Genomic DNA, 17043 nt, shown 5'->3' on the forward strand with positions numbered 1-17043 from the left:
GTGTGTGTGTGTGTGTGTGTGTGTGTGTGTGTGTGTGTGTGTGTTTGAATTACTAATAATTGAACTCGCGATTCCAGTTTATCACGTTTACTCCGTGTCTTACGTGGTTTGCTGAAAACTCATTAATGTCAGATTAAAACAATTCGATATCCGTTCCGCTGCCACATTCGCGATAAAGAAAAACCTAACCAACGGTTCAATTTCCACCCTTGTAATTTATTTTTATTTTATTTATTTACAGCATACTGCTGTCGAAAGACCAAGCAGGGGGGCATAACAAAAAGTGATTAACAATGTAACTTCAATAAAAAGAAAGTTCAAGTAATAAAAAACATGTTAAGGCAGTAGAACACAGGACAAAAATTGAACAAAGCAAAATGGGAGCAAAAAAATGCAAAACGCAACTAGAGAATGCAAATCAAATACAACGTCAGACAGTCTGAGCTTTTGAGTTTCACGGTTAAGAACAGAAAGATACATAGTTATCAAAGTCAGGATTTTGATTATCACAGAATGCTACAAAAGGTAACGCGTTCCAATTTAATGATGGTCCGAGGAAAGAACGAGTTCATGAAAAGATTAGTACGTGCGAAGTAAGGTTCAAGAGTGTAACTATTTGTTTGTCCAATTTGTCTTGAAATGCGATTTCTTACATAAGTTTCTGGACTAATGAACATGGAAACAGCGAAACATTATCACGAGCAGTGCCAGCGCAGCCGAGAGCGCAAGCACCAGGTCGGACTGCAGAAAAACCGCAATACAAAACGGAAATCATATTCATACAGCGCTCACACCGTACGAGGTCCCAAGAATTTCCCATTTCCGTGTCCGTGCCGTGTGCACAATACTCGAAAAGCACACACAAGTTTCATATTTTAATACGCAGTGTACGCTCGAACCAATAATCTCAGACAGTGTTCAGACAGCCACGGTGTTTGGAAAATGAATCTCACAAAAAAATATATAGGAATATATACTTTTAAAAGAACGAAATATCCATCGATGCGCAATTCATGATCAAAACGTACACATATATACGACAACGCGGAGTGGCCAGAAAATGTTGCCCCGAGCTGAAAGCGAGGAACTCTAACGTCCAACGTGAGAACACAAACGCGCTTGATATCCCGGCCGCACGCTTTGTCCGGTCCTATTGCCTGATGCGAAACTTTCCGACCACCGTATACGAAGGCTTTAATAAGTGTCGAATCACGAAAGCAGAGAGCCTCAAAGACCGCTTTTGTCGTCTACTATACGGTGTACCTGTATGCCCGCAATTCGCCATTATTCGGTCACGTGTTTGTTCGCTCGCATTCTTTCCTTTCACTTGGTTTTCTTTTCTTCATTCTCCGCGCTGTGGAGGAACCGTGGAACATGTTCCAAGCGGAACAAACAAACTTGTTTCGTCGATACCATCAAACGAAGCGCGCGCGCGAAAGCTCTCATACTCGTATACCTGGAGAGGCAATGAAATCATTCCGCTCACCAAAAATCCGACCCTGAAAGCGAGCACACACGCTCGAACTTAAGAAAAAAATAGTAAAAACGCCTACAATGATTACAGAGAGAAGTGGTGGGGATCACAAAACGAAGGTTCAATTCATCTGCTGTAAACGGCGTAAATTAAATTAGGGCGACGGATTCTCTCAGCTAAGGAATCTCACAGGTAGCAAAAACAGCACAAAACAAGAGCTACGAAGCACTAAACAGACGGGCGCCGTAAAAGAACAAATAGGAAGCCACAAATGAAACAAACAAAAAACGAAGTCCAAGAAAGAGTAGCAGAATTCTTAAAAAAAAAAGAAAAGAAGACAGCAACATTTTTTTCTTGAAAAGCAAGTTCCACCAGCGGCTGAAAATTTCGTTCCAGACTCGTGAACTATGGAATCGCGGACACCCGCAATCTGTCGAGAAAACGCCACTGGCAAGGAGGTGGCCAACGGCCTTTACATTCTCGAGTTACAACCGATACATTACCAGTCCTACAAATTTATCTTCTTTCCGACAAGACACCGGTCGAACATACATCACCTCCAGCATCCTGCCGCGGTAATTTTGTATCGTATATGAAACCTTTTCTACCAAGAAGATTGCCACGAAGCTCTCTCGCTTAACGCAAAAACAACAAAAAAGGAAACGCAGCTCCACAAATCGGCACGACGTTGCGCATCACGCAGAGTCGAGCGCAACATTTTTCGTCGTTCCCAACGCCCGAGATCGCTGCTCCGATCTGTCTGCGGAGCTATTTGTACTGCTGCGTCGCTAATAATAACAAAAAAGAAAAAAGGAAAAGAACCGACATGTCTGCGAGCGCATCCGTGGCACATTACGTTGTTCCCATCGGCTTCTCCAGTCGATCCCGTCGCTATCTCCCAGCCCGGATGGATGCCACGCCTGCATCTTCGGATGACGTCCCGCTTTCCGCGGTCGACTTACCCAAACTCGCTTAAAGCGCGCAAAGATAAGCGAACCTACACTATGAAGCCACTCCTTTCTCTATCATCTTCCGCGAGTAAAACCACGAATCTATAGAAGCGAACGACCACGACAAGCTGTGACCGCGGACCGCGCGAGCCAAGCCGTGCAGGGACCGTTGCCTCGCCAGTAAAATTCGGAACGGATGAAGAATCATATTATATAGAGTAAAGATGGGAAAGAAGCGAGGACCGCCAGTCGAGGTCGTGATGAAACAACCCAAGGGGCATTGACAGTAAGCAGCGGAGAGAACGTTTTTTTTTTTTTTTCGCCGTCATTAGCGAAGAACAAACGAACGTCACCAGACGGACGATCGCGGCGGAGGACACGACAGCCACGCCGCTGTGCAGTTCATACAGCGCCTCTCTACAGCGCTTCTTTTCTCCCGTTTCCTTTCGCGGTCGGCATTGTTCGGCCACGTTTCACTCGCAAAACGTTTCCTTAATATCGTTCGTCGGCGGAACACGGGAGGAGGCCGCGGATGTTGCAAAAGACCCGAGCATCCCCTCCCAAACCGTCCTCTGCGCGAAATGTTGCAAGCCCGGAGAAAGAAAGAAATACACGAATATTACGAAAGAGGGCAACCACACGCCGAATCGTTCGACTGAGCGGTTATCGCCTTCCTGGAATTGGTCCAAGTCGCAGGCGATAAGACGCTTGGAAGCTGCATGAACAGCTCGATAGAGCGCTTGATATGGAGTCAACGTAAGCTTCGCCTATACGAGTCAAATCGGTTCATTGGTTCTCGAAAGGCAGTATAACCTCCTGAAAAAGTGCGTGTGTATGTATACATTATTTTGGGCGACTTCTGCGTCTTCTAAAGCACCAGTGTAATGACCTGCAGCGCTTTGAGCTGCAGCGCCCAATTATTCCCACGAAGAAGTGCGCTCTCTCTCTCTCTCTCTCTCTCTCTCTCTCTCTCTCTCTCTCTCTCTCTCTCTCTCTCTCTCTCAAACACACACACACAACGCTTGGAGATTTCCTTTGGTGGATTTCAAGATATCTACTGCGACAGAAGCCAGCTCTCACAGAGGACAGCGCCATCGTTTCCACAATGCGTGAAACGTCTATCTCGTTCGCTACATTACACTTTGCTGCCACCTCTAAACACAGTGAGTCAAGACAACACCAACGTCAAAGCGATAGCAGAACATCGCTCGACGTTCGATGAAGTCAGAGTGCCACAACAGCGAAACACATGCAGTTACTCAAAGGTCGTTACATGCGTAGATAGACTTCATACGAAAGACCACTTGAACTAGGCTTTAGGTCGTCCAAGAGAAACCACTTCAAAAAAGAAAAGAAGATGTGAGAAAATTCATCGGCGATTCGAGTTCAGCGCTGAGTGAGGAGAACTCGGGCAGAGAATATAACTTTCCAGAGACAGCCAGAATGATTGATTGAAGCACCCACACAAACGATACAACGTTCGCGAGTTCTGACTTCGCCACAAACTTTATAATCTAGCTATATAGAGAGGCTGCGAACGGCTCGGGGTCGTCGTCTTTGTAGAAATGTGTCATGCACGCACGGTATCTGCAGCATCACGTCTTTTGTAGAGCGTTTTACTGTGCTTAAGAATCTTGTGCTGGAAAAATACCCTACCATGAACTCCCCTTCTCCCATCCTCCTCCTTCCACTTTTTTCTTCTCCTCAAAGTTTTTATATGAGGGCCATCACTGCTATCAGGATATCACAACACCACGACATACAACATCACTGCTATCACGATAACAGTGATGTTGTAAGAGCCATCACGATCCGCCCCTTACGACAGTGATCCGCACTAAACAAAGAAACATGATTTTTAAAGAAAATAAGGAGGTGGGAAAGGGGGAGGGGGGGGGGGGAGGACAACGTAAGTTACGCATAGGGAGTGCGAGCTAACACAAATGATTTCCGTAACGCTACCTACAAAGATAACCACAGCAGTGCATATCACTTAAGCATGTATTTGGGAGTGATAAATGTTACATGCACCTCACATTTATTTCATGTTTCATGTTACACTTATTTCATGACCTTGAACACCGGCTGTCGCTTCAGCGACAGCCGGTGTTCAAGGATTTTCCAGCTCATTTTAAAAAACCAGTTCTTCTTCTTCTTCTTCTTATTCTTTTTTTTTTTTTTAATTCCTGACTGATTTCCGACCTATACCCGGTATCCTCAATTATGTCAAACAACTACACAGCCGGTAAGAGATGTTCACAGAACCACACGAACTGACGTCGAGTGTGGTGCCTGAATACAGATCAGTCAACTCTGCGATGATCGCGTGCGGGCGTAAAGCTATACGGCGAAATACAGCGCGAAATAAAACGCAGCACCGATAGCGCCGCCCGGCGGCTAGCTCCCGCACAGTGATCGCTCTGTGCTTGCAGAGAAGTCCGGCGCATGGCGCAGCCTGTCCGCTCGGCGTTGGAAGCCTACATGACCGCGGCGCTGGCATCGAACAATATGCAGATGCGCGCCGGATCTTCGACGCGCCACTGGTCGGAGAGAAGCGTAAGCGCATTGATGTCGTTAAGCTCGCCGCGTGTACTTAATCGCCCTTGCGTATTTACTGACGGCCTGTTCGAATACTGGAATTTCTCAATCAAATTCGAGAAATGTTGCTTTCAAATGTCGCACGTAGCATTGAAGATTTGCTCATTTCTGAACAATTAAATCAATGTAGAGTTCGTGAAAAGCTCGTTTCGTGAGACGCAAATGTAATGCCGATCCCAACAGGACGCACAATCGACCGATCAGATTTTTCAATACGAAACAAATGCTTTCTGTTATTGGTTCCTCTTATAGAAGTCTTAGGAATAGCCCTCACCTGAATCGATTCATCTCCCCCGCAGCTCCATGTGGAACTGCTGCAAACCCTCACATTTAAACAGAAACGGATTTTCAAATTTTCTAACAACCGATTCCGCATCTGTCGCCTGGGCTATTCGATCCGCATTCAAAATTAATTTCGAATATTCGCATACATCAAGTATTTAGGGAAGGTTAATAAGGCAAATATAAGATGCAATAACGAGGACAGCTTCCCATCGACATCATTTTGGACGCCGTAACAATGGCTCATCGAAGCAAGTCGAAAATGCCGGTAATACGCTCTCTAGAAACACCAAACCTCAGCGTTCCATTGGCGACACGCGCCGCTCTCCCTATCTGCCACAGCCCCCGAGCACTTCGACATAGCGTATATGGCGCATAAGACTTTTCCAGTGTACAGAACGACCGCAGCAAAATTTACAGGAGGCGCCTAACGGTATAGGAGAAAGTGTTTTCCACTTGAAACACACCCGACTCAGGAATGCAGAAACAAAAAAAAGAAAGATGTTAATATGCGAGCGAATGAGCCCTTTTCTTAACTTCTCTTATTCATTATCATTATTAATTACTATACTATAGTCATTATTAATTACGAATAAAAGAGTAAAAAAATGTGCGCATGTGAGCAGCATGATGAGCGCAAACGGAGAGGGAAGCTATTTACAATAGCTACAGCATTCGCAATGGAGGTGAGCTCCTACAAATTATTATTATTATTATTATTATTATTATTATTATTATTATTATTATTATTATTATTATTATTATTATTATTATTAATTCATTAATTCATTCCCCTTAAAACGGGAAAGTGACCAGTCGTCGCCGAGCATTTGTCTCCACGATAAGGTACTGCTTCATTCACGTATTGTACTCCAGCATTATAAATCGTATCTTCAATATAGTACATAACAATGCAAGCTTTTATCTCTAAAGTGCACTGCCACCTACCTCTTTTAAGACTCACAATCTATCAATCTTTTCCTTCCTTTCTTTTTCTTTTAATTTTTCTTTATTTTTTTTCGTGCTTCGCTTGTGTCAACCTCTCGACTAGTTCATTCTTGCATCCACTTTGAAACCCAGAGCCTCCGGAACACGCTTTGGGAGAGGAGGAAAATAAATTTTATTAAAAAGAAATGAATGGGGAGGTGGGAGCAGGCATCAGGTGGAGGGGTGCTTCGAAGGAGGAGGAAACAACTTTATTTGCCCAGCTGCTTCGGCTATCAATAGATGGATGGATGGATTAGTGCTATGAGCGTCCCCTTTATAACTCATGATTTCTTGTTGTGCTTCGGATTACGAGACCAGAAAGAGACAGGCACTACAGGACAGGTGGTGCGAAAACTCACAACGCACAGGTCACCGGCCCTTTATAACGGGGCGGTGACCTGTGCGCCACCAAGCTCGAAAAAAAAAAAACACCCCTTTTGTTTTAAGTAGGCGTAATACCTCGCGTACATCAATTAAAACGAACATAAATTCACAGCCCAACTCTCTCCGCCTTAATGCAGAGTGACCTTTTTTGTCCCGCTACTTATTTTTGTCCTTTATCCCTACTTTTCCGCCACCAACCCTCTAACCGTCTCTTACTTATTTCAATCGCGGATGCGTCTAACTTTCCACTGTTGTCCCTAAAACCCAAGGCTTCAACAGAGCCGAGGCTCACAACGCCACCGCCGGGAGCGCGAGATACTCTGCAAACGGTTGCTTCGCTGCGCTTCCGATAGATGGCGCGACGTGAGGGAATTCGAGCGCCACTCCCACAAAGAACATAAAGCACGGGGAGCCAAAGGCCAATTTAGACAACAGAGCAAGTTTAGAGACGGATTAGAAGGACTCGTAATTACGACGACACCAGGGCGCCGCGATTTCCTCGGCACGGACCACTGCGTTTCGCGAAGAAAAAAAACAAGCAGCACAAAAAAAGGTGCCTTTAAAAAAAAAACACGAAATCCTCCTTTGCATTATAAGCTACTGGCGACTCGATTTTTCACCCCTGTGCGTATTAAGTAAAATGGCTAACTGTGGATCTGCGGGCGAGCTACAGCGCTGACTGGATCTCTAGTTATCGCTTGTTATGCGCGGTTGATGGGCGAGTTGGTTCATTATGCACTTCAAGGGCAAAATCAAATTTCAACGATTTTTCTTTTTTTAATTGGGGCACCTGTACACTAGTGGTGCAAGACGGAGGCAGCAGCGGAAGCACCTTAAAACGCTACCACTCTGAGAAATGAAAGACGAAGCACCGGCTTCTTACTAAAAACAAAACGCAGCGGCAAGGACCGACAGAAGCGCATGACAAAGACACAGAAAGCTCTTGGTGTAATTAATTGGTAGTAATTGTTTAACTACTCGCAAGTAATTAATTGTACTACCACTTACGTTCGAACTCTAAATGTTAAATCATGAATACGTCTTGCTAGTTCCATCCATGCTAACATAGACAAAAACATTTGTTCATTAAAGTCACGCGTTTACTAAGCGCTGTTCTCCCCAAAACGTCGGAGCATTCAGTTTCTTTGCGTAGAGTTCAACTCGTCTATTCATGAAGCTTCGTTGGCGTTCCGCATTTGAGACGAGGAGCGAAAGTGAACGCTTCAAAGGCGAGAGGAGCAGTTTATCTCGAAACTGCAGTGAGAAAATTATATTCGATTGTTCATATTTGAAGAAAGCGCGAAAAAACCACAACACATAGAAATGAAGGGGACGGTACGACGTCTTTCTATGTGTCGTGTGTTTTTTCTTTTTTTTTTTTTCGAGCTTTCTTCAAATATGAATTTGCACCAACCGTCCCTGTTATATTCGATTGCCCCGGAAAGAAAGCTTACTTTACAGTAGTTAAAAAAAAAATGATTGTGAGGGTCCAACGCATGGGGGAATCTGCTGTGTGAAGCAAAACATTCGTGGTGCGGTTATTTAAACGCTACAAAAAGAAAACGCAATTGGATGTGCGAAATTGTCTCAATCACCGCTTATCCAAAGTGGTCTCTCGAAACGATCACGCACCGCGCACAGGTCACACCTCTAATACTATGCAATGTTTGTGCGGCATACGGACCACCATTACAATTACTATTATTTGATCTGTAATATGTATACGCAAACACAAAAGGACACAGAGGAAATTGGGAGGGAGCAAGCTAACTGCCACCTAGGGCGACACAACGCCTGCCTATTCTTTAGGGAAAGGGAAATACAGAGGAAATGAAGGTGTGAGGGAAAACACAGGAAAAAAAATAGGAAAGCAAAGAAATAAGAAAGGCGGGGGCAAAAATTAGAAACACAAAAATAATGTCAATAAAAGCGACGCCACATCGGCTTCGTTCGTGAAATTTAGCAAGTTTCGATGGGCCTGTCACGTGCAGCAGGGCAGCCTCTCGGAAACAGGCAATCATCAAGGGTCGCCCACTAAGGCCGATGAGTCTACATTCCTTAATTAGCAATGCCCGCTGCTTCACGAATGCGGGACACTCTAATATAAGCTATTCAAGTGTATCGCAGGAGCCAGAAGACGTACACTGTCCACACGTCCTGGACGGTATAAGCGTTCGCGCAACAATTCAGAGCCAACCCTTAGCTTGTATACAAGAGCACTCTGGCACGACGAGGCAGCCACGACAACGATCTCGGGGAGGAAACGATCCGTTTGCGACACGCTCGTCTGGATGCAGGTCAGTGTCGGAGAATCAGCAGACGATCATCGTTGTCACATTCGTTGTGGGCACAAGTTGAAGCGAGGCGATTAGCCTCTTAATTTCCAGCAATGACGAGCTGCGATGGTATCCACTAGGCAATGAGGGACACCCAGGAGGGGATGGCGACGACAGCCACCGTCGAACAGGCGAGATAAAGCGCTGCCCGGAGGCGCTCCTGGAGGATTTTCGCATTACGTCGATTGCCTTGTCAAAAACCCCGGAAGTTACGGTTGCGCTCGTAAGATAGCTTTAGTTTGTCCGTAAGCTTTCTTACGCTTGCGGATACTGGCCTACCGGAGCTTTTCACGACACTAGCAGAGCTGACAGCGACATCGTGAGGCGTTTCTGTCCGGCTACGATGTGCATATGAAATCTTTTTCAGTCGCGTCAGTTTTCTCGTGGAAAGAAAATGATGAAAGTACCGTGAGTTAATGATTCTCACTTTCTATCCTTTACGACAGCAGTGAAATAAAACGTGTAAGTCATTGCAATATTAGTCACTGCAACGAGGAACCCGATTCCTTGGCCCGCGCGATTAACATATTTAGCGCGCACATCGCAGCTTCTTCCATTAGGTCTGCACATTTTGAATATACCGCCACGGTCGCACAAAAAATATTGCGCATAGCAACATAAGCACACCGCCATAACTGCAAAAGCAAGAGATGGATGGATGGATGAATAAACTTTATTTCGGTCCCTCGGAAAGCAAGAGAGAAACAAAAAAATTACTTGATCGTTATGCTGAACGATGCGCAGGTCCGTGAGTAGGAGAGGCACAAACGAGAAAAACGGTCTCTAGATCGATTTTTTTTAACTACAAAAAAAGAACATACTTAAATAAATCTGCGACTTCGGAGTTTCAGCCGTCTCAGCAGAGACTCGCTGCTTGAAAGAACCGCAAACTTCAACAAGCGTACACGCGACTCGAGGCACTCTTCTAGCACTACAGTGCCGCCTCCATCCCATGGGCCGCGAAGAAACATCATTAAGGACACGCGGGTGGCGAACGCTTTCGTCAGCGCCACGACTCCGCCCACTTAGCATTAATTAAATATCGCAAGCATAGCCAGAACTTAACCGGGCAGTCCGCGAACTTTGATTAGAATAGCAGAGAGAGGCTGCTTCCATGGTCTTCTGAGTGAGTTCACAGTTGAAGCGCCATCCACTCTAACCGCAAAGACAATGTAATAATAATAATCATAACAACAAAAAGCAAAACCGTTACCAACAAAATTGGGGGACGCTTAAGCTTCGCCTTTAAGAGTTGAACGAGATAGCAATATCCTGCCCCTAGTGCGCACTTCGAACACTACGAGTGTTTAACAGAATGCGCGCAATAAGGTGTGTGCCTTATGTAATGGGTAGCATGCTTTAAACCAGGAGCAATTATGCGCGAGAACCTTTTTCGAAGCTGCGATGCACCCATTACGTGGTCTTAAGGGAATACGTGCAGTAATGTGTGTGCCTTTTGTAATGGGTGGCTCTCTTTAAACCACCAAGTCGTTATGATATTGACGTGGTGTGACGCCCGATGGCAATGTACGCTTGTACCACGCAATATTACTGCGATATTACATATCGTACTGTGACACCTGTATACAGGACGCGTATTTTTGGGAAGCATCAAAGTTACTCTTGGCTTTGTTTGGCTTCACTCTAGTTTTCGGGTGTCAATTTCACGTGTCTTTGTGTACTTAAGTATCTGTTTTTCGAATAAACTTTTCAGTTGCGAGTCAGCGCCCGTCCCGTTGTTTCTTTCTATACTGTCATCGTTTTGCTGCGCTGTTTTTAAAATGAATGCAAACCAAGTTGCCCAAATTTCCGTTCTCTTAAAGAGATCATTGTCGAAGAGTCTTCAGTGGGAATGTTCATGCCAAGGAAACCTTATCAGCGACAGCGCAAGTTCGTCAAGGTCAACGCGCTCACCATGGGGACGGCGGTGTGTCCTTTTCTCTACAGGAACATTCAAAGTGAAGCGATCGGTTACTTAATCATGAGCGTATATGTGCTGTAGCTTACAATAGCCGAGAAAAAAAAAAACACTTGCTGTTGGAGCGGAAACCAGCAGACGACCGTGTTGCACACGTGAACAGCAGCGCGCGTGGGTTTGTGGGCGGAGCTTTTACTTATTTCTTACGTTGTAACCAATTATAGAAAATTTAGTGGCATTAATCCAGCGCATGTGGTAGGTTGTCATCCGACAAAGTTTGAAGATACCGACGAAATGACGACCGATATGGTGCACTACGCGTGGAACGCGGAATGCAGTATGCTTGTGGAGACGACGGCCTCTGCAACGAAATCAAGGGCGTCAAGTACGCGAACTCTTAAATGAGTTGTGACACGAATTCTAGAAATTCTCGTTTTGTTGCTCAAAATAAGGACACTGGTGTCGAGAACTATAAATAGTAGAGTGTCCTGGTGCCTCGTAACTAGTTGAATATATTTTTCACACAGCTACCTCAAAAAATTCGGCAGATCCCACGTACACCGGGAGTCGATGTTATGCGAAGCATGCGGCGGGAAGGTGACTGTGGCGTAACCTTTTTTACTGAGTAACGGGGTTTTTTATTGAGCGACACGTTACAAACTTACGCTAAAGATTTGTATAAATTTTATACGCACACACATATATATGTTGAAGAGCCGCATATGTGTTATATATCCAGTTGTTTGCGGTTGGGTAACGCTGCGAATGGCAGCGTGAGTATTACCAACACCAGAAGCGGTAAGCTGATATGTAGTGCTTATACGTGTCCCGAGAACGCGCGCACGTTTCACGAACCCGTGTGCATGTGTGCAAGAAGTTCTTGACAGTTCTTGAACAAGGGCATCATCACCGTGATCAGTGAGCACCAGCAGCTGGTCATGACTTGTTATCGGATCCGGTCGTGATCGCGGAGAAGAGGGGTTCATGTGTAGTGAAGTATGAGGTATAGTACAGCTGTTGGAAATCGTCGATGCTTCGGCCACTTCGTCGACAAATTGTCTGTCGATAGTGCCGGCGACATGTCGGAACTTGAAGTCACCCTTCGCGTTGGTGAGGTATAGGCCGTCGAGGCTGGTAGGCCTGGATAGTGCTACGTAGACCAACATCAGTGGATGGTGTTTGTCGTATTCGTAGATTACCTGGGCGTATGTGCCCTACGTAGCCTAGTCTACAAAGCGGCTGTCAATCAATCTGGCATCATCCTCGGTCAGCATGAGGCCATCGCCCAGCTTCGTAAGAAATGAAGAGGACACTGCGTCGTTCTGGTGGACGAAGTGCACTGTACGGTGCGGTGATGTGGATATCATATGTAACTTTCGTTAATGTATTCCTCCGGGGTCGAGCAATGCGTCAATATAGCTTGCTGAATCATAGGAATACAAACGTAATGTTTATTACACTGCTATATAAGCTGAGCCAACACTGGAACCACAGACGTTAATCTGATATGACGCCTGTATCGTAAGTACATATGTAATGTTTATTGCTTTCTTGTAAAATTAGATAGCCAGCACCACAACCACAACCGACGTTGCACCGATATTAAGCCTGCGTAGGCTGTTTTTCCAAACCAGTTTATAGACCTGCCGTGGCTCAGTGGTAGAATACCTGATTGCCACGCAGAATGCTTGAGTTCAATTCCTGCTGGGATCCTAACTTTCATTCTTTTCATTCTTTGAGTCAGCGCTGCCGATGTTGGTTTTCCTTAACGCTCTAGCATTTAAGTAGTTACCAATGTCTGTTTCTCGCCTTTCCTGGTAGATATAAACTGTCAATCAGCTGTGGCGCATACCCGTACACCACGGCCCATAGTAAACGGGTATGTGCCACACGTGTCTAGTGGAAAGGGTTTGACGACGTACGCGACAGGCTTTTAACGTTATTCATGTCATGACCCGCAATCATATTCGTCAAATCCTCTTACCCTCCCATGCAAATTTTGGTCTACACCAACTTAAGGAGGCGATCATGAGAGAACCCAGACGTAGGCGGCTAGATAGATAGATAGATACGTAGATAGAAACGCTCAAAGTGTCAGAGGTTCGCTAAGAAATGCTTCGCATTTAAAACCGCTTTGGGTTTCCCTATCGAAGCGGCGGTATTAAGGCACGTTCACACGGAAAGCGGAGTACGCAAGCGGGCAAGCGGATTTTCAAAGCGGAGAGGCAGCGACGGCGCGCGGCTGTTCAGACCGACGCTATAGATCGTGTGGCACTACGCGATACTGCGCGCGCGCGTCTCGGGCCCTGATTTTCTGCGGCCAGAGCGGCCAACTTTTCCGCGCGGAGAAAATCGGTCCGGGAGCGATCCGGGAAAGCGGCCGCGGGTTTTCCGCTTTTGCAGATAATCCGCGCCCGCTTTCCGTATCTGCCTCTCTGCTTTCATGATCCGCACTCGGTGTGAACGTGCCTTCACAGTGACGGGTCAACACAGTCTGAAGGTCTAAGTCACGTGGGCACGACAACAAGTGAGGTAGCAGCAGCTGATCTGTCGTCCGCTGTAAGTTTCACGTAAACAACGATCAGTGAATTGTCGTCCAGTGACTCGGACAGCGATTTCAGCGCCTTCGGCGGCATGCAGCACGTAGAGCTCGCAAACCCAACTAACTGTGTTGACTCGTCATCGCAATGTGCATTGCGGTGGGGCTGGCTTGCAGATGCTGGGCGACGAAAACTTCAAGTCAATGCATTCATTAATCAAACAGCTTTGTTTATAAAGTCCTGCGAAGTTCAATCGGGGAAGGCCTCAGCGTCGGCCTAGGCATCGGCCGTGAGCCCTTGGGCTCGGGCGGCTTCCCCGGCTCGCTGGACGGCCCAGTTTTCTTCTAATGCGGAGCTGAGCAGAGCCCAGCGCGCCTTGCTGTTCGAGACTGCCTCCTCGTGGTTCCTGTGTGCTTTGTGTTCTAAGCTCGAGCACACCAACTAAAATATTTCATACGTGTTTCCTGACTCCGGTGCGTGGAGAGCGTTGACACTGCGTACCGAGGAAACGAAAAAGTTCCCTTTTGCGGTATCCCGAGATCGTGTCAGTACTCCTTTAAGACACTCCGCCAAGTGCTGATCGTGGGGAAAGGTCACGATGAAAAGTCACTGACGTTGGCTCAAAGGCTGTCTCAACCTCGACAGTACCCAAAAGCCAAGTAGCGTTATGTGTTCCAGCACAGTTCCAGATCCGGTTCTCCCAAGACTACAGAGACACAGGTATGTATACACGCCTCGATCGCGCTCTCAACGGTGCTGGGGGAGTGATCGCGCTGAGACGCAACGACAGCTCCTTCGAGCGGCGACTCGTAGCCGCTCTGAGCGTCCACAACAAAGAAACGAGCAAACAAACAAGGAAGAGGCAAGGCGCATGTTCGGGCCGCTCACCTTCCTAGGCGATTCGACGGCGCTGGAAGAGTAGTGGTCGACGCTGGTGCCCAAGCCGTCTACGTCCTTGAGCCTCGACGACGTGGGAGGGAGGTCCACTTCCTCCGGGTACCGGTACTTCTGCACAGACACAGAAAGGTGCGCCCAAACTGTCAGGAAAGTTCGTTCACGATGCACTTCGAGTTGCAAACTGCGCAGAACTATCCCCGGTCAAAACGCAGCACACAGCAGAGAAAGAATTACAGCTAGACGGTTGCGTGCTTCATTAGACCCCCCCGGTGTCCTGCGTTATATATTTCCCCACATGAGAGAAAGAGATAGAAATAGGAAAGGCAGGGAGGTTAACCAGGTGCCAGTTTTCGTTTGCTACCCTGCAACGAGATTGAGAAGTGGGGGTTGGATAGACGACACGGGAGAGGGAGTGAGAACTTAAAAAAGAAAAATTCAAAGCCCTTACACTACTGTAAAAACAGAAGCCAGCGGCTGCACGCTCTGTGACCGCGGCATACCGTCGTCTTCGTGCCCACTCGCGCTTTGTGTGCGCGTCGGCGCTCCTTCAATTCCCGCTCTTCTTCCTCCAAGCGAACAAGCATCCGTCCCATGGTGAGACCAAAAGGCAAATGCTGACAAGAGCGCTAGCGCGATTTCTACGTCATAGGCAAAGAGGCACTTGTGAAAAAAGGCATCGGCGGTGGCGAGGGGCACCGAAAACTGTTGGTATACGCGTCATTTTGACCGCGGGCACGATTCGTCAAAGCGTAGCCATAGACAGCTTGGCCGTAAAAGGAGACCGCAGGGCATTCCAATCAGAGGCGTACGGGCCGGTGAAGCAAAGAAGCGGAGCAGTGCCTGCACGGCCTACTAATGTGCCCTTAGGCTACAAAGTGTGCGCCACTGCCATTATACACAAGATCCGACCATAGCATTGCCGTATACAATGCCTGCCAACATGAACTTCGAAAGAACATCACGTCCACGTTACGCAACAGTGGCGATGCTGGGTTTCTTCGCGTTCCTTCAAGCAAAACTGTCCTAAAGACTGAGCACAACACAAAATATGAGGGAACTAGCACACGATGAAAACACATGTCAATGTTGACAACGTTGCATTATTCCAGTGCAACGACTCCCCCACAATAGCGACATTTGTTAACAATTCAGTCATGATACTGCGGAGGAAGGAAAGACGGACGAAAAGCGAAATGTCGCTTCAGCTCGCATTGATTTTTCTTAAGCAACACGAAGTAGAGAACAAAAAGAACACGCTGAAAGTAAAGCGTATTAAGGAACATCGCCTCTTAACGTTTCGTAATCCGAAACTTGCCGATCTTTCAAAGGCAACGTCCCGCTTTTTTAAACTACGAAATGTAGTTCGTGGCTTCAGCACTACAAGGTTTTTGAGAGCTTTCGCGCACTTCAGTGACAGTCTGCGCTTCCCCACCCGAACCTTGCCGTTAAATCTCGAGCGCAAACTCAAGAATCAGCCTTTTTCTCTCTCTCTCTCTCTCTCTCTCCTCTCTCTCCTTCTCTCTCTCTCTCTCTCCCTACTCTGAAAATCGAGTTTCTTTCGGAAGCCAGCAAAGAGCCAGTCAGCAAGCAGGTATTACGGAGCACGTCTCTTGCACCGCCCCTTCCCGTGCCCTCCTATACGCAGGCAATGCAAGCGATCCTTGCGTACACACACACACAACACACACACACACAACACACCACACACACACACACACACACACACACACACCACACGCGCCGCGCGCGAAGGAGCTGCTAGGTCCGGGGGACGGCAGCGCCGAAGCAACCGGCGGCAGCAACAGCAGCATGCCGTAAGAGCACGGCGATTGCCGGCGCAGGCGCTGCTTGGTAAGCTCAGTGAAGAGAGAGAGGAGGCGTTGGTCCGCGATGATAAACATGTCGGGACGGCACGGGAGGGCCCGCCAAATCCCCCGAGATGGATCAGCGCCGCGCTCAGGCCGCGCCTGATGACCCGGGCAGATGGAGGCAGCGTGGCAGCGAAAAGTAGGGGCGCGCGCTCGCCAGCACGCACGCACGCACGCACGCGATGCGCCTCCGGCGCTACAACCCCAGCGCTCTCTCCTCCTCCATTCGTGCCGCCGGCCTTTTAGCTTGGCGGCATACGGGGCCTCACCCTGCTGGACAAAAGCACTGGACCCGTGGGCTCACGGACAACGGGTGACCGGCGGCGCGCGATGTTTCGGCCACTGGCCCCTTTCACGTGCGTGATGCGCGAGGGGCGAGTGCGTGGCACGGCTTGCTTAGGAAGCCGCTGACCCGGCGATGCTGCCATCAGCTCGCCGGCGCTGGTGACGGATACCGATGTTCGATTCCGGTTCCCGAACTGATATATTCGCACATTCGTTGCTATACGCGGGAAAGGGCTAAACCTTCTCGTAAACGCGCACAGAGCTCTCCTCGGGCAGCCAGATCGGAAAGTGGAATTATTCGACGGGCACCGCGATGCTATAGCGGAGTAAACTCTATGTATTCGGGCAAAAATCGAACTGAAATGATCGCAGGGTTTACCTTCCGTTGGCATGCTCAGTAAACAGCAAGCGCGGGTGACGCTATTCACGGCGATTGGTGCCGCGCCATAGCCTCCTTCAACTGCATCTGTGACTGCATTGAAGGCGCACGACAGGGAACTACTCTTTCGCAGGATACCGCCAAC

General features: G+C 47.6%; 1 protein-coding gene across 1 annotated transcript; it reads right to left on the reverse strand.

The window, feature by feature from the left end:
* Nucleotides 1–4901: 4901 nt before the first annotated feature.
* LOC125757896 (disks large homolog 1-like) lies at nucleotides 4902–14477 on the reverse strand (the record flags this gene model as incomplete). Its single annotated transcript, XM_049414233.1, is given in 2 exon segments — nucleotides 4902–4964; nucleotides 14319–14477. Coding segments are annotated over 2 exon segments (222 nt in total), but the record flags the coding sequence as incomplete, so codon positions are not given.
* Between the last annotated feature and the right edge of the window lie 2566 nt (nucleotides 14478–17043).

The sequence above is a fragment of the Rhipicephalus sanguineus genome, chromosome 3 (genome assembly GCF_013339695.2).
Source record: "Rhipicephalus sanguineus isolate Rsan-2018 chromosome 3, BIME_Rsan_1.4, whole genome shotgun sequence".
NCBI lineage: Eukaryota > Metazoa > Arthropoda > Arachnida > Ixodida > Ixodidae > Rhipicephalus > Rhipicephalus sanguineus.